Raw genomic sequence first — 21,717 nt, 5'->3', positions numbered from 1 at the left:
TCTCTGGGATGTTTTGTTGTTTGTCATGGATCCTGTTACATACAGCTGAGGCCTTGCAGGATTGTGCTATAGTTCTTCAACTGCTGAAGCAAGTGAGGCTTCTGCAAAAGCTAAAGAAAAGACAATGGGTGCGTCGTGAAGTTTCTTTAAAAATGGCGGCAGCTGGCTAGTCAAAGAAGACTCTAAATAAGTTTTAAAGTGACGAATAAATAGAAATATGCCATTGTTATATTTTTAATTATTTTTGTGAAATTATTTATTTCAATTTTTTCTTGAAATTATATGAAGCTCATTTGAGCACTAATCCAGCCAGCAAAGATCCCCACCAAACCGTTGTCCATTTCTCGCAACAGCAGAAATTCTGCTGCTTGTTGGGCCGTCAGGTCAACAGGTAGCAAAACAGGCAACATGTTTGGAGGAAAGTGTCCAGTGTGCCAATGCCTTAACTCTCCAGGACTGTTTACCATAACAATAGATGAGGAATATTTTAATTTCATCAGATTTTTGGGTAAATATACATAATTTTTGTCATTTATTTATTTAATTTTACTCTTACATGCACACAATTGTTCATACAGAATGTGGCGTTCCCTCACAGCTCTGCTGTCTCGTGCTGGCAACAAGATTGCTAAATGGCAACGCAGTATTTTTTTTTTTTTTTTATTATTATTATTTTTATTTGTTCCTAACATTTACTGGTACAATATATGTTATTTTATGTACAAAGAATTGATTCCATACGCAAACCAACCTCTGGGCAACTTGACTGTTTAAAAGCATGTGTGTGTCTTTACTGTTCATTTGATCTATGGTGTAATTAATTGTACAATGTAGTGAAGAGAGCAAACACCTACAAGTATAGTATTGTGTGAAACAAATTTGATCAGTCAACACAGTAGGTGATCAAGTTTCCAAAATAAGCTAACATTTTAAGAAAAGCTTCACATCTCGATTTTGGCTGTAAAATACATGATAATACTGTATTGTAACCAGGTTACCTCAGTGAAAAAATAAAGAAATTCTGGCAGACAAGATACAGAACTTTTCAGTAGTTTATGCTCAACCTCATAGCAGTCTTCCAGCCCTGGGCAGTGGATTTGTTGGACTTTGATATTGTCAACACTAGAAAACGTATGGTAATACTGTACTGTATCAAGCTATCTAATAAATTGAGAAAATTACTGAAATCTTTCTAGAAAACCGTCATAGAAAATCATAGACACATGAAATACAAAGATGAGCTACAAGATAACTGTTATATCTTGGGACTGTATAACCTAATGGATCACCATATAGTAACTAATCCATTGAGAGAAATAAAAGCTCAAAATTTCTTACGCAAAACATCCGATTATTTCTCTTCCTGACAAGCACTTGAGCTTTAACTTAACTTTTTATCTCACCAGAGGTAATGCTTTACCAGAACTAAATGATTAACCACAATTGGCCCATACTCAGGAATGTATGTCCCAAAACTTTCTACTGTACACCATTATTAATGATATTTTGCTCCAATCACTTTCAAGCACAGCACCAACATGACAATGTTCAAGAAAATTTCTTATTTATATGAGGCATTTTGTGAGACAACCATTTTCCTTTATGTGTATTGTTTATAACTGAAAACTAACTAAAATAAATTATTACAGTGATTCAAAATAAACAGTCACTGATGCTTCAATTCAGCATGATGTTACTGCATTGTCCTTCGCTGTCGCAGATGATCTGCACGACTTCGCCCTGTTAAAAATGCAGGAAAAGTATCTAAATGCAAATCTTTCAATATTTTAATACAGTAATATCTCCAGTGCACTAACTTTATCCCAAAGAAATAACATCTAACTGAAGTTTGTAATGACCTCTCTTTTAATCAGACCCATGTACAGTATTTGTGCTTATGTATCCATACCTATGACTAATTTGTGTACAAGCTAGAGGAACAAAGGTATCTGCACTTTACATTTTAAATAATTATCAGCAAAATATTCTTAAGAAAACTCACATATACAAATTCTGAAGACTGTGTACACATTTTTCAGTATTTCAAAATAATAGTTAATCACAATTTTCTAAAACAGCCACTATAGCATACTGTCAATAAGAAAAAGGTAAAATCTACTTGGTAAAATTCCATTATATTAATTAAAAAATATCCCATCAATCTACTGGGTATCCATATCATGTACACACTATCCTACATTCATAACAAACAGATTCACCCAAAAGTTGTAAAAGCTGCTTTTGCTGAGACGTGTGATACAGGTAACATGTACAGTACAGTACTGATAAGAGTACAGTTAGAGTTGCTGTTCTGAGTACTGTACATATAAACTGGAAAAATTTAAAGAAACAAGCAGGAGAAATATAAGGAAACAATTACACAAAGTACCCTGTATTAGAAAATAGTAAAATGATGATAATAGGGTCATTGTGGAGGTTGGCAAACTAGGAATGTGTTGTTTTAAAATGTGGCCAAAGAACCAATACGTATTTAGATAAATATATATTCCTTAATGTCCCTCACCCTCTCCACAGTGAAACTATGAGCATTAAAGGTAAGCCACTCCACTACAGTACTTGATGACACAGCAAGTGTTCATAAACACTATGCTGTACAGTGTTGTACTGTATGTTGATCATTCTGACCTTCACCTTAGCTGAATTAAATTATTTACTTTTCAATGAACTTTATCATTAGACCATCATTTTTTTTTTACCAAGCCCCTCATACAGATTTCACATTACAAGTAAAATAATTGTTGTTGTATTATTAAATGTTTTAATCATTCAATGGTAAAGAAGAATGTGAGAGAAGGCCCCAAGATTGCTTCTGTCACAACTATGAACTATGCAACTGCTAGTTCTTATGCCCTGGTCATCATCTCTATAAAGTTCCAGACTATCAGGTAGGTAGCATCACTCCCATCAGTCACTGTGATAGCATCCCATGACCTTTCCACTTAGAGGACAGCAGTCTCCATCCCCTTACACAAGAGAAGAACTGCCCCCAGGGTATGGTATACAATGTGATAGGTGTTTGTGGGTCCTGGGTTAAGTTGTCAAATTTATAAGAATTTTTACATATGAGAAAAAGGTACACTTTGTTTTAATTTGTAGCAGATAAAAGGTTAATTAAATTCTACATCTTCACCAACAAGGACAAAGGATGAGGACACACACAGGTATCTACATTTTCACCACTGAGTGTATTATGGTTGAACATTGTCACTTTAAAACTGATTAAACGAGTAAACACCACCATTAAAGCCATACGATGAATATCTAACAATAACCAAATGAAACTGTTACCAAAGCAGTGAATGACTGACATGATATACACAACATGCAAAAGAGAAAATAACTGACTGCCTGAAGACTTTACTATTAATATGCATTTTTTAATCTCTTCAGTATACTACTTCCCATTTTCTTGCAGTCTCCTCCAAGCATTTTTATTTCAGCACACACTCATACTAACTTTCATTCCTACACCCCATTCTTTCATTAGTCCCTGGTCTTCTTCCTTTCCTTCCTTCTATTCACTTCCTTCATGTTCATATCTGCACTCACAAGTAAATAGGATGTTAGTTGGTATTGAAACTCCATTATTGAAACAGTTTTAAATCCATGAGTTGGGTATGTTTTAAAAACATGATATACTACTATACATGTTATTGCCAATATTTTTACTTTTACATCATTGTAGCATTCACAATATTGTCTTAAAAATATCTTCCAATTTAGTCAGTACAGTAATGTTTTAGATAAACAAAATATGCTGTCAGACTAAAAAAAAATAGCAAAAATATTTTAGAAATTGATGGTCAGATTTTCTAGGGAAGTGTAGCACAAATGGCCTTCAATTTTACTTGGGCCACAACTAACAACATGCACTAAACTAATGTACCTTATGTTAAGGCTTTTGGTAATTCAAGATCATCCAAAGAAGGAACTAAAATTCATCAAATCTTGCTTCAGATCTACTCCAGCCAAAGAGCTCCCAGAACTTGATGCAGCCAATAACTTTGAACTTGATTCACTTTAGCTCAAATTGTTGTCTATAAGTGTTAACAACCTGGTATATAAGTTTCACTAATGATATAATGTAAACAGCAACCACTTGGCAGAGGGTAATGACTATCTCTAATTGATAATGAATGATCCCCCACCCCCCAACAAATATATATGTATACAGTATGTAATCATAATCATAAGATGGTACCTACAAAAAACAGAAACAAATACAGTACCGTATATCTTTATTTTCAGTGACTTCAGGCAGAATCATTCTTGAAATTAAACTTGGCCTGCATTTCATAATCCTCTCCATTTACACAAAATACAAAAATTATACTGTGACAAGAATGTTTATAAGATATGGTGAGGATTTTAAATGAAAAATGATGAACCAGAAATTTGAGAATTTAAGTACAAATACTGTATTTGGGATTGGTACTGTACTGTCCAAACAAGACAGAGTGAAGAGTAAAAATATGATGGGAATTTTATTGGATAAAAACACGATGGGCTCTTTGGGGAAGATCACAAATTGAAAAATGTACGTAATTCATTGTTTGTTTGTCTCATACATAAAGCAAAAGTTGAAGAGCAAAAAATGCAGACATTATGACACTTATCACAGGAGGTGGGGTTAGTAGAGTTACTCTTTTTATTTCTCCCATGGTTTTTGTACTCTTCCTCACCTCTTTACCCCTTAAAAAAGTATCATTATCGTGTTAAACCATTCATCTGATACTTTCCCTGTTCCACATGTCATTTGACAAACTCTTGATAGGTGGATGCTTATTGTTTTCTTATCTCCATGTTTCAACATCTTTCCTTTAACACTATCCACTCCTGGACCTTTCCCTAATTTTCATCTGCTTACTCTCATTTTTATCTATTATTTAAATATTTCCTTCCTCCCTTCTTCCACCCCCAATCATAAATTACTTGCCACTTTTCCATCATTAAATCTTTAAAATATAAATTCCACCCACTTAACCTCTCTCCTATTTCCAGCCAGTTAAAAGCCTTAATATGTTTGTGGGTTAAACAAAATAATACAGTTGATCCCAGCATATCTTTGAAATTCAGTGCAAATAATTTGTTTAAACTGAATTTTTCATCAGCAATATCGACTTATGATCAATAACAGGTAAAATTTGTATAGTTAAAAAATGTGCAAAACTACCCTTCAAATACTGTATGATGTTGATACAAAAATAAGTGGTTTTCTAAGTACAGTACAGAAACATTCATATATACTGTATTATAAAATAACCTGATTTCTAGTCAATAATGTAGACTACAGCTTCATTCTTACTCATACCTTATACAAACCTCGGTAATGACATAAGAGCCAGGTAATGGCCCATGGTATCAGCAGTGTTAGCAAGATGGTCAACAATTCAACCTTTTCCTGGATATTCAGGAACTTCTTATATTGACTGTTGAAATTCTGTATCAGGTTAACATATTTGGGCAGAGGGTGATGACATACAGTATTACAAAACAAGATACAGTACCCCCCCTGTATAGTATACTATATGTACATCAGATGAAAAATACAATACAGTATGCACTCATGACACAAAAAAAGAGAGTCCTGTATAGGGACTGGACGGAAGTACTGTACAGTAAACTCTCGTTAACTTGGAATTTCATATAACTCAACATGGATATGGTCTCGGAATGTATTATAGTATAACGGGAAATTCTGAGATATATAAAATTATCTGGGAAAATATTTCAGCTTATCTGGCCACCTGCATCACCTACCATACCTGTGTCACCTACCATGCATCTGTGTCACTTACTATGATGCTTCATTCTTTGCCTGCAGTGCTGGTAAGTGTTACTTTTTTACATTTAGCAATTACATGTACTGGGTACACATATATGGGTCGATAATTGTTTCTTGTATTTTTGTAAGAGGGGGAAGTGCCTTGATAAGTCGGAATTTGGGATAACTCGGCAAAGTCAGAGCCCCATGTACCGAGTTATCAAGGGTTTACTGTAAAAGCATATACAAACAATGTCCAACTTTGTGCCTTCAAGTGTAAGGCTTAGGGAGAAAATTTACCACTCATATTGAGTAAAAAAAATTCTGAAGATTTCTTAAATTACCAAAGATAAACAAAAATGTGAGAGATGCACAACTGCTTGTTCTCTTCGTGCATGAGTGAATGCAACCAAGTACTGTTCACATTAAACATGTTCAAGTGGAGGTATTTCTGTGCCATTAGGCGTGAACAGAGTCGAGTGTGGCAACAGTGACAGCACACACGGCTGCCAGACATACTGTATGAGTGTGTAAAGCAACACCAGCTGAGAGGTGACTCGCCACGTACAGCTGTACTGAGAGCTGCCAAGAGCGTATGAGACTGAGGAAGAATTAACTTTTTCCACAGATGTTAAAACCTTAGGCGGCTAAAAATAAAACTTTCATTTGGTGTATAAAAACCCTGAGGGTGTCAAGTCTAGGCAAAAAATTACAGTAGGTTCAGTGTTCTTAGGTAGCTCGAGTTGGAAATCCCACAGACCTTCTCGAATTTACCCCCTTTCAATATAGACATTACAGACCCCGCCCATCCCGGAATTTCGGCTAAACCAGACAGGCCTTACCCCCAATTAGCCGGATTAGAGGAAGTTTACTGCATTTGGTTAAAAATAAGACTACTAATAAATATTGTAATCCCAATCAATACACAACATTACAGATTAATCCACATCACTTTTAATCCCACTGGTAAAACATAAAACTATTACATAAACATGGATGAAAAGTATTTTGTATGGTTTTGTATGGTATGTGTGGTATCCAGACAACACATCCATGGAAACTATTACAGTACAGTCCAGTACTGAGGTTGGTTATGTGAGACCTCCCAAGGCACATAATGTATTAGGACTACAGTTCATTCTTGCACCAACACTGTACATGTAAGCTGATCAACTGATACAAGATTTTATTCAGCTTACAACCTCATTCAATATTGAATATCTTCTACCAAAGACTCTGTTGAAATATTAGGTCTACAACATGCCAATTTAGTTATAGTGGCTGTTTCGTGAAGAGTATTAGAAATCAGAAGTAAATTAAACCATTTTACAGTTTGTCAATAAGAGATATGCAGACTGATGAACAATACAGCATGACAAATAATATAATAGTAATCACTTTATACAGTGTCTTAAAAGAAGTTTGGGTACTGATCCAAAGCCTCAATAAAGATTTTACTCCCACAATTTAAACAGTCTGGTGTAAATTTACACTATTACTTCTAAAATTAAAGCAAATGAAGGTTTGGTAATAATAATACTAAAAATTTCAATAATGATCAATATTTTAATATAAAAAGATTCGACGTATATCATGAATGTAGCAATAAAAAAATTAATTCACTAATCAATAAATGGCCAGAATATGTTCATTAACTAAAATAATTATAATACAAAATTTACCTACAGTACAGTACAGTACAAACTTCCAGATATAAGCAAAAGTGGATCATCATCCCTAACACATAGCACTGTTTACTCCAGTCCTTGTGGCACATAACTCTTCATTATTTTCATGCTGCCATAAAGAGTTTTACATTTCAGATGATTTGTTTTACAAAAGAAAAAAATATCTTTTTAGCACATAACTTGACACTTTTCTAAAGCCGCACTGCATAGGTATATACATCTGCTTAGTTATAGTCATGTATTATAAGAACTATCACAGCTAATTAATAGTTCTCACCTGGTTAGCTAATACAATATATCATAAATTACATCTACTCATCAATAGGTTACCTCCTACATTAAATATGTCTTCCCAGCACTCAATAATCCTGAACAATACGTACTGACACACAACAGGCAGATACCAATAATATACCAAATCTTAAAGCCAGCTCAATCTTTCAGTTCCACAGTTATATGGTAGGATTTCTGCCCCTTAATAGTCGTCAGCTTCACATCAATTCAATACAGTATCTATTTCATACATCTAAGTCAGTTACTAAATACACAAGAGACCATAGAAATGCATAATCTAAGGTATGGTTATGTGTCAATAAAAGACTAAGTCCCACAAGCAGTTTATGACTTGCTTACAGGAAAATGAACCAACAACAGGATTCATCACCATCATCATCATCATCATCATCATCATCATAAAGCTTGGCCAGTATTCTGTAGCAATATATATTCACACAAGGTCTACAAAACAAAGACTACTGTACTTAAGTCATTGAATACAAAAAAAAAAAAAAATCAAGAATAAACAGACAGATGGATAGAATGTGGAACCATCATCATAATTAGAGTCAATCTTGGCCTGTGTTTTGTAGTAATCAGACTCTACAAAAATAAGAAAACAAATAATTACCAAAATAAAAGTAAACCTTAATGAGCAAGAAAAAAGAATGACATCTGGTAACTTTAAGGACCAACCTACTATGAGTACTGAAAGAATATACTATTAGATGTATGTCTCAACATGAACTCCTTATCACCCCAAAAAGATAAGACAAAATCACTGGCTGCCTGTATGTTGACTGATTGTGAATATTTTCTTCATCTAAAAGGTAAGTACTTTCGAGGAACAAAAAATCAACTAGATAAATACGCACATTGAATACCCTTAAAATTAAGTCTTAGACTACATTTTGTACAAAAATTCATTCACAAAAAATTTAAGAGATACAGTACTGTACTGCCAAAGATTATATGAGTTATGATGTGGAACATAAAACCACAAAAAGAGACATGTTGATCCCATCACCAAATTTGAACTGAATTCTGAAATGTCCTTGAAAAATAAAAGTTAAAGGAAAAAATCATTAAATGGAATGAAAGATATAATTAATTTTAACAAAGTACAGTAGCTTCAATAATAACTGCTGTCATTGAAAACAGAATCTGGTTTGTGTATTCTATTAAATTATATCAACAAAAACTATGAGTATTCAAGCACAATATCAAAGAAAACTTGCTTCATAAAGGAAGGACTAATCCTAAAACTAATTTATAATAACACATGTTTTGTAGACATGACAACCAATGACTCCTTACATGTATGATGGACTATATTCTAGAAAATATTCTATCTTTCCCAACACAATTGTAACCCTAAAAATGGGATTATGGGAGGAGTCAAGTTCCCAATTAGGTGAAAGCTGAGAGTCCTTGCTTGCCATACAAAAACACATGCATTATGTGACCCATGTCGCCTTTGGTTACAATATGGAGGAAAGAATGAGGGATCTTAGCTGCCCAATTGATACTTGGTTAACCCCTTCACTACGGGGTATGCCACTCTCAATATTTTATTTGGCTAACACAAGGGGTTAGATGTCAGACTGATACTGAAGTTTTAGTTCCTCAGGTAGGTAGGTATGGGACCCTTTATCTGGCATGCTTGGGACCTGGGGGTTCACAGATTTGTTTTTTTCTGGAATTTGGAGGGCTGGAACTAAAATGTATAGTAAACCCTCTGTAATTGGCTGTGAAGCCTCTGTTCAGATCACTAGATTCACCCCTAAAAGCAGCTTTAACTGCACACGGAAACATTAAACCTTAATATTATATGCACATAAACAGCAATAACAAAATCATATAACTAGTACAGCAATAATGAAAGCATAAAAATAGCAAATATGAAATAAGTTAGTGTACAAACTGTGTCACAGTCACCCCTGATACTTGCCTGAGCAACAGTGCTCCGCCACGGACCCTCCGACTTCACCACACAGCTTCATGGATATAAACTCGTAGATACGTAATTATTTCTTTTACTGTATTTATTTTTGTACATTCTGTATGTAGGATTGTGTGTTCATGTAACAGTAAAAAATTCAGAAAATTACGTGCATCTACCCGAAATCACAAGCTGAAAAATACTTTATGCTTCATAATAATTTTGTTTTGTATTTTTTTCACCTTCTGTATGTAAGATTGAGTTTGTATGTAACTGAGTAAAGAAAATTGAGAAAATTATATATTCAGTACCTTCCCTGAAATTATAAGTTGAAAAATAACCATAACATAACATAGCTCACAGGTGTGGAATGGTTGGAAATATGCCCCTGAATCTATACTCCTCGGTTTATCCTAAACCAAACATGTCCAACCAGTGAACCCAAATATGGCCCACCAGCAATACTGTATCTAGCTGGCCCTCTCCATAAATTTATGAGAATATATTATTTATTAGTTTCAGATGGTCGCATACAAAGTTTAGCCAGTACAGTACAGTAATATGTAATGATTCACATTCCTATTGTTGTTAAGATCAATGTGGATTAATGTTAAGATCAACAAAGACTTAATAACCGTGAATGGACGGGCTGTGTAACAGAACATGAGAAACAATAATACTGTGTACCACAACAGATGTAGTGCAAAGTGGCTCACTAGTGAGAGATTCTACACTACATGAATGATGGTAAAATAATTATGCTCTTTTGTTAAATTTTAAAAAGATGCTCTGTCTTTTAGTCAATTGTATGTTTTAACATGCATACATTCTAAAAATTAAATGTACAGGTAAACCTCGATAAATAATGGGGTTAGGTTCCTGAAAAACCCATCACTAAGTGAAATATCGTAGATAAGGAGCATTAAAACATGGGGTTCAGTGGGATATGATCCCAGACACACATGTATCACCGATAAAAACAATTCCTACACTTATAAAATCAATCAAAAACAATTAAACAACTCACCACATCCAGAAGAATAAGCCTGGTTATCATTACATATCCCCTTTGAGGCTAAGGGGACTCTTGTAGGTGAAGTGATGTCACTCTGGCTCCCACACAACCACTGGGGAGTCTCATGCTGCTTCACAATGTCACGCTTCACTTCAGCGACATGGTTGTCTTGGATGCCTTGGCCTTCCCAGACATTTTCAAAGTTACACTGCTTTATTCAGTCACAAAAACAAAGCAAAAGCATTTGTTATAAACCAGAGTGATGATAACATAAAAACAATGATAGCACCGACACTGTTCACATCTTTTTCACAACAGAGGCGAAGTACTTTACAGTAATAAAAAAATAAAAAAAAAAATCACTTCACATCCACCATAACACAGTTCAATCTGAATGTTAGTGCTGTCTTCTCACTATACGGGGGGGAAAAACACCAATGATAAGTACGATGCTGACCGATAATCATGGAGCAATGCGATGGCAGGTTTACAATCGACAAAGTACCAAGCTGTAGTGCGCCGGTTGACCATGTGGCGGTGCGCAGGTACGAGTGACAAGTGAAGTAAGAAATGTGTGGTGCGTAGGGTTAAATATTGAAATATTGTTTCCGTATAAAATGTAGCTGACTTGAGATAGAAAAATATTGTATAGTACAGTAATTTGCATTGCTGGAATCCTTGCAAGACAGCAATTAATTTGAGTATACTGTACAACCCATAGTTTCCACTAGAGATAAAAAACAAACAATAGATATAGATGGATATCTTTAAAACAACTTTATTTTTTATCGTATATAGGGACATGATCTTAATTCATGACCATCATTAAAGAGGAATGTCACTGAATGAGATCTCGTTTATCGAGATTTACCTGTACGTACAGTCAACCAAAGATGCACTGACCCCACCCTGGGTCTTGTGCTGGCAATTTTACCTGGCAATACTTGGTAAAGTAAGGCTGTTTGTAATGGTGATTGTGATTGATAGATTTATTTTTGGCTGTATCACTCTCAGGATAAATATTAAACACACCAAAGGTAGCATTTTTATAATAATAAAACTCTTCTTCATTATTTTAGATCATGAAAAGTTTCCAAATGTTCGTATATTTGCTTAAATAATGAAGAAAATTATATTAATGAATTGGCAACTTGACTACAACCACAGCTGCCACAAGATTCTCATATCAAATTTTCTTCATTATCCCTACAACTCTAATGGGACAGTACCGTATCTAAAAAAAATATATATATAAATAAAAAAATTTAAAAAAATGGGAAATAGTATGTGTTTGTTGTTACTAAGGAAGGTATTCTTCCTTTAATACTGTACACTATAAGGTGCTGATTATGAAAGTAACAGTTTGTCTTAAAATGAAAAAAGAAATCATCCATCATCGAAAATGGCTTATGTCTTTTGATGAGTGATGGTTATCACTATCATTATAAATGGATTTTTTTTTTTTTTTTTTTTTACAAATAACTGATAAGTTAGTACATTATATAAAATGAAAATAATATACAGCTTTGTTGAAAAGGAAAATATAACATCAGTTTTGTCTATCAAAATTAGCTGTTCGGTAAACTGACCATCTCAACTACCTCAAAAATACAGAACAGTTTTCATGAACGAAAAATCATCAGTAAAACCCCATGTCTTTATTAACTTTCTATAATAAAGAGCTGCTCACACATTTGGCCTGTTAAATAAACATTGAGGTTGGCAGATGAGTAAACAAGAACCTTCACACCTTTGGCACTCAACTTTCAACATTCCCAATTTTCTAAAAGAACTCTTCGATATAAAATACAGGGAAACCCCGAATGGATATTGACCAATAGTGTAAAGTTAAAAGGGTGGGATCACATAGGGACGTGGTTATTTACATTTCAGTGTACAGTACTGTCTATAATATCCAAAACTACCAATATACTACTTCCTGCCCTGAGAGGAGGGAGTTGAATATAATAACTTACTAAAACACTTGTGTCAGTACAGTACAGTACAGTATACATTTTTTGGATAATCTGAGATCACACACCTACCAAATACTGCACATTTCAAAGATTTACCAAACAACTTTAAATGTCATTTGCTTCGATTACAAAAAAGATATGAAGCCATTACAATATTACCTATACAGCAATATAAATTACCTTAGTATAAAACATGTGCAAACAACAAATCCTCAGCATGCAAGGTTCCCTAATACTAGTGAGTGAGGAGCTATAAGTAACAGAACAGGATTTTCCTTTTTTTTTTTGTAATGTTAAATGCTGTTAACTTAGATTACAGTAACCCAAGAATGTCAATCACAGAGATATTGTGAGGAATATTCTTCATTTTGAAAACATTAAAGCTGCTCTCCAGGGCACCCAGATATGGCTCCTAATAGTTGAGGAAAGCCAAATTCCAAAGCTTTTTTCCCCTACATATTCAAACCTTGTATTACAGGTCATAAATTTTTCTTACAATCACCTCACAGTTATACCCTCATAAATACACCTCACAGTTATACCCTCATACATACACCTCACAGTTATACCCTCATACATACACCTCACAGTTATACCCTCACACATACACCTCACAGTTATACCCTCATACATACACCTCACAGTTATACCCTCATACATACACCTCACAGTTATACCCTCATACATACACCTCACAGAGTTATATCATACACTGTACTTACACCTCCCAGACCTGCAACACCATATATGTAGCCCAGTATGTGTACCTTTGGTAAACTAATAATGTGACACAATCTTCAATCAGGGAGAAATACAGTAGTGTTACCCTGTATGTTTGTATGTATGTCTGTACATCTATCAAAATGAAGCAATGTTCTGTTCAATAACATGAGAAGGCTATAAAGGATAAAATTAAATTTGGCAATTAGGTATATATTATGAATGTCTAGGGCAAGTCTAATAATCACCATCTTCCACTTTATAAACCAGAATCATGACTTTTGTTTGATACATTTTGCAGGGGACAAACATCACCCTCAATGACTTTAAGTACAGTACAGTATAACACTTTTCTCAGAAGTCACCCTATCATTCATAGTACTACAGGTATTTACATACACATTCAAACAAGAATATACAGAAATATAAGAAGCTTATTAGTCACACCTATGTACCCCATATCATTAAATAACAAGTATGTGCAGTCGCAGACACTTCTGAATTAATTCGTATTTCAAATGGGAACCTCTTACACACTTAAGGATTTTACAATTCAGAAGTACAGTAACTTAAAATAAGGATAACTTTGTAATTTACCTTTTACCGATTTCAGAGAACAATGGAATGACAAATGTCTCGAAAGGCAAGTAGCTTTAGTCCAGTGTACCGAGAGAAGTCAATATTTTGTAGCAGTAATAGACCTAGCTCACCAACCCGCTGTAGATAAAGGCATCAAACAAGTCCTTACTTAGATAAGCATGCATTGCATTCTTTAATTAATTCAATCTTCTCTTTAGAATCCCACATATGTACATACAAAATTATTTACACAAACACACCTAAGTAGTACTGTATATTCCAAAGTCAGTCCACAGGATATTATGGAATCGAACACAATAACAAGTCCATGGTCTATCCTTTGACTGGGGTATACAAATTTTCTTGATACTTGGCAGGAATAGTAATACAGCCATGAACCAATTAAAATTGCGTATTTCCAAGTCATTTTTATTTCAATAAGTTTCCACAAAAAGCATCAATTCCTGAGGAGCCTTGTAAGCTTTAAGCTTTTGTCTTTGATGAAAGTGTACAAGGGTACATGTCTGATGAAGGTGTTCAAGGATATATGCCTCTGATGAAGGTGTTCAAGGATACATGCCTCTGATGAAGGTGTTCAAGGATACATGCCTCTGATGAAGGTGTTCAAGGATACATGCCTCTGATGAAGGTGTTCAAGGATCATGAATGTGTTCAAGGATACACAACTTGACGTTAATGAATACACCATCTTGGAGCAACTTGAAAGGAGAGCCACAGGAGAAATTTTTACAACCATCTTTATCCCTTTCTTTTTTACGTACATATTCTATTCTTTTCCACGGGTCTCCCACAAACTTTGCAACCCTCCCAAATCTCACATACACTGCTTTCCTTTTCCCTTACTTCATATGCAGTATTTCATCTCACATTTCATTGACACCAAAATATTCCTAATTCTCCTCATAGTCTTGTTTTCTTACATTCCTTTTAAATTTAATTTTAATATTCTGATGTTTGTGTTACTTTTTTTTCCACTCTTGCAAGTCCTTTCTAGTCATGATGCACACACACACTCTTTTTATTCACTACACTATCATTCATTCACTAACTGCTGCAACACATGTTTGTTTGTATATTACTATAATAAAAGTCTATTTCAGGAGAATCCCCGTAAATCCAAAAAAAATTTTATACACGTCTCACAAAAAAAAACGAATAGAGTACTGTACTCTAAAAATAAAAAATAAACAAAAACACTAACTCAGGGCTCTTGGACATTAGTTGAATCATTACTTCAAATGTCCAGCTGCCCACAATCTTGATGTAAACTTTATCAGCAGGGTTCATGTATAGCAGTACTTGCATAGCAAGCACCCAGTATCAATATCTACAACACTAGATAGTTCAAAATATAGTATTGAACACTTGGCTCATCAAATTTTTACAATTCATTTGCAATGGTGTTTTAGTTATAAAGTACAGCAGTGCATGCCAACCTCCACAGGCACAAGCACAAAACCAAATTACAGGTACCGGGTATACATTATTAAGAAATCAGAAGTGCTCATTGTAGATTTGCACTACCGGTAATAGTGAAATGACTAATTAAATTAAAATTACAACTAACATTGTAGATATGCTAGACCTAATTGGCAACTTTATGGACACATAACTGATGTAACTTTACTCTTCAGCTAGGTATCAGCCCAGCAGTGAAATGTGTTTAGTGAATCATTAACGTGAAATTGATTTGAGGCACAGTTAAAGATAAACATCCTTGTAAATTACACATTATGATCATTTCTACCTACAGAAAAAAGTCAGAGCAATGGAGGAAGTGTGATTATAAGGTGTACAAGCAAACTCAGTGCTGCAGTCCTGTAAACAAGGCAAGTGTAAACCCTTAACCTATTAAGGACAGTGATGGCAACTCATGGTCATTACCCGCTGGATGAGAGAATAAAAAATTAATCATAATACATTAAATCTACCATAAACTGATTTACACCATCTAAGTTCAGAGGGAATAAACAAAGAATCTTTTTAATTCCATGTGGGATCCTCATAGGTGAATAAGTGGTTCGTAGAAGCTACTCCAGCACTGAAAGCGTATGCCTTATCCTGATTTCAGAATAAAACATTATGTCATCAATTTCCTCCTGCATGGGGAGCTGCACATGAGCAAATGCCATACATCTTAACTTGGACATGGTCCAGTCATTACTAGTGGGCAAGAGGCTTACATTGCCTGAAGGCAGTTGCCAGAAGTCTCCACAAAGAGGCTCAGCAAGTACAAAGCATAGAATATTTGTATTGGGCCCACAAGAAATATATCACAACAGTTGAGGTATATGTCCAGAACAGTGAGACCCACCATACTGCAACTGTTGCAGGATATGTCAACAAAAGGTTAAGGACAACATACTGATCCATTATGACCCACCCCAACATACACAAAATATCATAAGATCATCAGAATAAGTCAGGTTGTTACATCTGTTATCATAAACAGTTTAATCTTACAGGGTATACAGTACTGTACTTGTTTATAGCATCAGAGTACTTTGTATGCCTATTTCACCTTGAAACTTTTCTACAATGTCCAAGCAAAGTGATTTGTTGTTTGTAAGTACGTAATTAAAAGTACTGTACAATGAGTTTCCCGTTAGCCAGAACAATTGGTGCAGAGCTCTTCAGGGGATGAGAGATTTCCGGATAATAAGATGACTCTCAAACACGGATAAATTTGACATCCCTGGAACTTTTCCGGGTATTGGGAAAAGTTTCCAATAGTCAAAACTATGCATTTTGTACAGACAGACACTAGCCCACACTCCCAGAATGTTTCTGGGTGCTGGGGGAAATTTTCCAAGAGTCTAAACTGGTCACCTCATCTCTCACGGACACACACTCTCCCAATATACTGTATATAGACTACAGGCACAAGCGAAAAACTGCACAGTATAAACATTTATTCACAGCATCTGTTCTAATTGTGTTAAAGAGATGAATTTGATACCATAATGATCCTGAATAAATTCTCTACAAGATATAACTCTCAAAATGATATTATGGTGGGGACTCCATTCTTTTATAATAAAAAACATAAGAAATATTGATACAGTAGTCTGTAAAAGCAGTTCTAATTAAGTTACACACAATTTTTTACCCAAATAATCCTGATTGACTTATCTAAACGATTGGTTAAATAAATATATTTAAAAAAATAACCTACAGTATATGATATGGTTGTGAAAGGAGCTGTGTGTTAGAGCAAAGACAATGTAATTTTCCACTCTTCACAGGAAAATTTTCCAAACGTCTAAACAACGCATCTTGCAAGGAGCCGTATTTTTTTATGCAAACACCACTGTACATACAATACATTGTTAATATTGTCAACAAAATAATGTATACTACTACTATACTGTATATACTGTATTAACCAGCAGATGCTATCATCTTAAACATAGAGTAGACAGATACTGTCCACTCAGCTGCATGTAATATATAACTAATCATATCCTTACAATTGTAGAGGTAGGGTGGGGGATTAGTGGGTTTCATGACCTTAGGAGGTCTTGAATAAAGACGTAGGTGCTACAGTGTTTCCCATTTATCGAATGTAAATACAGGTACTGTACAGTATACGTAACTAATCACTTTTTACATTCTTAACACTGTATTTGTGACTGATTTTGTTCTAATACAGTAATGTACAGCATTGCATAGCAAAAATTGTATGCAAAACCTGCAATTAGCGAGGGAACAACCTTCTTCAATGGCAGCAGATTATGAACTAAGCGATCCAAGCAGCTAAGCCACCCATGCACCTGACACGTGGGAATGCTGCAATCTCTCATAATTCCCTGAAAATTTATTCCCAGGCCCAGAATGGAGAGATTTTCCATAATTTTTCTCCGAATTTTCCAAAAAATGAGCCGGAAAATTCTAAGTAAATTTAAATTCCGGGTAATGGAGAGTTCCGGGTAACGGAGATATTATTGTACTATGTATGATTTTTATCAAAAACTTCTACTTAATAATTGTTTAATTACTACTGAACATTTAATAGAAAAAAGCCTAATGGTTTCAAGGGGGTTGAGGGCATAGGTGAGGTGATTTTTGTTCAGAAAAATGGAAAATTCATCTTGCTCTCAGTCTCAACATTTCTGGAGTTCTGAGGTAGTTCTGTACTGCACATAAGCTTTTCATGGCTAATCACACTCCCATGTCTTGAGGGTACACCATACTACTAAATTCTCAATCAGAGCAATAGTTGACAGGGGTATTCAAAGATCTTAAAGCTGCCAACAATTACCATGGCCTTTGGGTTTAATAACACTCCCCAAAAAATCTGAATACAGTATGACATTCACAGGTCACTCATAACTGGTTTATGAGTACACTATGAAATGCAAGTTAAGACATCCCCAACAATGAGGATTTGTTTTTATTTTTTTGGTTAGAAGTGCAAAATACTTCATATATCTTTAATTAAAATGGTAAATAGATTACCATTTCTCAAACTGCAATCATAACTGTACTACTAACTGATAAAAGATTCGGCTACTGTATAAAGGTATGCTTTTAGTCATATACAGTACATATCTTTTGAGTACTGTCATGGGTGTTCCTTTTCGTTTCCTAAATATATTACTACGGTTTATGAATACAAAGGTTCGTAAAAGTGTATGAGGAACTCTAACACATATTGTCATCCTCTGTATATATAATGTAAACATCAGTGACTAATTATTCCATTATACAGTACACCCTCCCAATAAGGGACTTCTCAATAAGGGATATTCCCAATAAGATACATCTTTTTAAACTGTATAATTGGTGGAGTCACCCAATAAGATCTGGTAATAGGAACATTTTCTACTATTGACCACATGATACATGTTGTAACTTACTAGACTCAGAGTACACAAGCATCCCAGCTGACGGCACACTCATGCTGACTGTAAAATTCTTTCATCACTTAGAAACAAAGCACTGTAGAGTCTAACCAGGAATAATGCTCTTAAAATGTCTCAAAGAAACTCAAAGGTGATGGTACTGAGTGCAGTTGTGTAAAAAGAAAACAAAATGCTTATTATCAATGGAAAAAGTGGAAATTCAACAAAAACTTGATATGAAAACTCCTTGACCAGTATATTGTTTGTAAGAACCACAATTTATGATTTAGACAAACATGACAAATTAATTAAAATTTTATGCTGATAACAAGTCACACAAGGCCATGAGCAAGAAAAACCCCTCAGCGAAGGCAAGGCAGCCAGCGAGGATAAACTGATTACTACAGCAGATGATAGAAGTGCTTCAAATTACGTAACTTTCAATTCTCTATGTCAACTTTAAGTAAATATTCAATGGAAGATTTACGTTCATAGCTTTTATAAATATGCATTTCTCTATCTTACTGTAAATATATTATGATTTGTAGTGGTGTTCATTTGAGCATCCAGCACCAGTGACTGCTGCAGGTAAAAAAAAAAAAAAAAAAAAATGTAGTACTGTATACAGGCCCTTGGAGTAGATACTGTTTATCAAATTTTCGAAAGCCTCTTACTCCCAAGCATCTTGGATTCCTGATACTCAAGTGAACCATATAATAATATGCATTTTGATTGTTGGGAATGATGTGTGAAATTATTATTGTATTATTTTATGTAAACATTAGGGAAAAGGAGGCCCTCCCAATAAAGGACAGGACCTACAAGATTTAGTCTGGTACAGGTATCCCTCGTTATCTAAATGGGAAAAACTAGGGTTTGGTTCCCCAATGACAAGAAACCCCCTATATTAAACCCAAAAGAATGAATTTGGTTCATAAACAGCAAAATCTTACCAAATTACTATAAATTAGTACCTAACTACTGTATGGTAATTGCTAAATTAAATAAAATATACTGGGAAGTTTACTGTATTAACTTTCACCAGCACCATTTTCTCTTTATAGCAAAAGGTAAATAATTGCTCTTCCAGTTCTCCTCTTATTATCCAACAACGACCTGGCAACATCACAAATTTAATGTACAGTATTGCAATCATCCTGCTTGTGCCATTATTCTATTATCACATTTTTCTTTTGGAAAAATATTTGTTACAAACATCATCAGTATATCTCCACCAAGTACAGTTTCCCGTGTGAAGATTTTTATCCTGTATAAACAGTTTCTGAACATATGATACAAACTTTCCTTAAAATTATAATTTACACTGTAAAGGTTTTATTACTGTATCCATCTACTACTGACACCACTCCACTTCGGTACAGTAAAAGTGAAGGTGGTACGTAATACACAAACATATACACACCTGCATCACAAGTTAGCCATCTCAATGGGCACACATACTATATTCTAAAGTGAGGTTTTCTCTCAGAGACACTAAAGATCTGTCACTTTTATTGTTTGTTCAAAGAATTGTTGAAGAAAAACCCTAAAGAAGCTAATAAAATTTATAGCATTTCCTATAATTTGTGGGGTGACAACCCCCAACATGGAAGGATTAGCTTAATCTAGGACACTTACATGGCTGGTGGCCAGATCAGTGCACACCAGAATACAATAACATCTCATCAACCTACCTTACCATGGTATGGGAGTTCAGAGCCATTAATCAAGCAAATTCCCATTTTAAAGGTACTGTATATTCATCATACAAAAATTTTCAGCACTTAACCTTTTCTTTTTATGAGATTTTCACACAAAGATTCATACCCTATGATATAACACATGTAACACCCAAGATAAATTTAAGAAATATTTTGCTGATACTTCTGACATAAACAAAAAACAAGAACAAATTAGACAACACATACTGTAAATTATATAAAATATACACTGATCTGATCATCCATAAACCCCAATACTGAGAGAGATCCCAACATGAAGTCCTGTGTCTCAAAGGATAAAAAGTGATTCATGGATTCATCTCTTCTCTTCCACCTTCCCAATACACATTGCAGAACATGATGAAGCTACATACCAAGAAATTATTACAACTAGTAGTTGAATAATCAACATGAATAAATGCAAAAAATGTCTGGATAAAATTAGATATGGCCTCCATGTGCATTATCTATATCATTACCTTAGGGTGGAATTGTAGAGTGATTAAACTGTTGATGAGGCACTTGAAGGCAAGTGATATTGATGACTGACTTTGTGGTATACAAAACTGAGAAAGCCAAGCACCTTAAAGAATCACAATTCCCCATTGAGTTCACTTATCCTACATAGCACCATAAATTTCACTGGATTATTTTTTGAACACTACTTAACTTTTCTTGGGCTTAATCTTCCCATAGACAAAGTTCTGCCCTCTATCCACAAGGACACCTCCATGCCCTGCTTCCACAAGGGTCTTCTTACGAAGAAAATGAAAGTGATCCAGAGCAAAGTTGTAAAATTCATTTTCCAGCCTCCATACCTGCAAAGATAAACACATCAATCAAAGCTGATTAAGATGGCATCGGCAAAATTAGATTACAATTATTTTCAGTAACATGAAATGGGTTTCTTGTTCCTTCATACACCTCACTTATATTTTATCATTGTGACTGACTATACAAATTACTACCATTTTCCTATACTATATTGAACTATACAATGAACCCTCAATCACCTGGACTAATAGGATGCGGGGTCTGGATCAGCTGAAAGTCTCAACTATTGAAATCCAGTACAAGTGTAAAGAAACTCCCTCATTTAAAGTAATGGTTCCCAGATGAACCCAGAGTGAAATACTGTACAGTAAAACAC

The 21,717-nt window shown here is 34.6% G+C and overlaps 1 protein-coding gene across 3 annotated transcripts in view; it reads right to left on the bottom strand.

Moving 5' to 3' along the window:
* Positions 1-646: 646 nt before the first annotated feature.
* LOC121872191 (heparan sulfate 2-O-sulfotransferase 1-like) overlaps positions 647-21,717 on the bottom strand; it is a 38,128-nt gene continuing 17,057 nt past the window's right edge. For all 3 annotated transcript variants that reach the window (XM_042375054.1, XM_042374968.1, XM_042374890.1), the window contains exons 9-10: positions 21,238-21,385; positions 647-1,740 (exon numbers count right to left, since the gene is read on the bottom strand). In XM_042375054.1, the coding sequence (XP_042230988.1) occupies positions 1,694-1,740; positions 21,238-21,385 (195 nt within the window). In that variant the 3' untranslated portion in view covers positions 647-1,693. The remainder of the gene's footprint in view (positions 1,741-21,237; positions 21,386-21,717) is intronic.

Source organism: Homarus americanus, unplaced genomic scaffold (genome assembly GCF_018991925.1).
Source record: "Homarus americanus isolate GMGI-L3 unplaced genomic scaffold, GMGI_Hamer_2.0 scaffold51859, whole genome shotgun sequence".
Taxonomy (NCBI): Eukaryota; Metazoa; Arthropoda; class Malacostraca; order Decapoda; family Nephropidae; genus Homarus; species Homarus americanus.
This window is presented reverse-complemented; position numbering and strand designations above follow the sequence as displayed.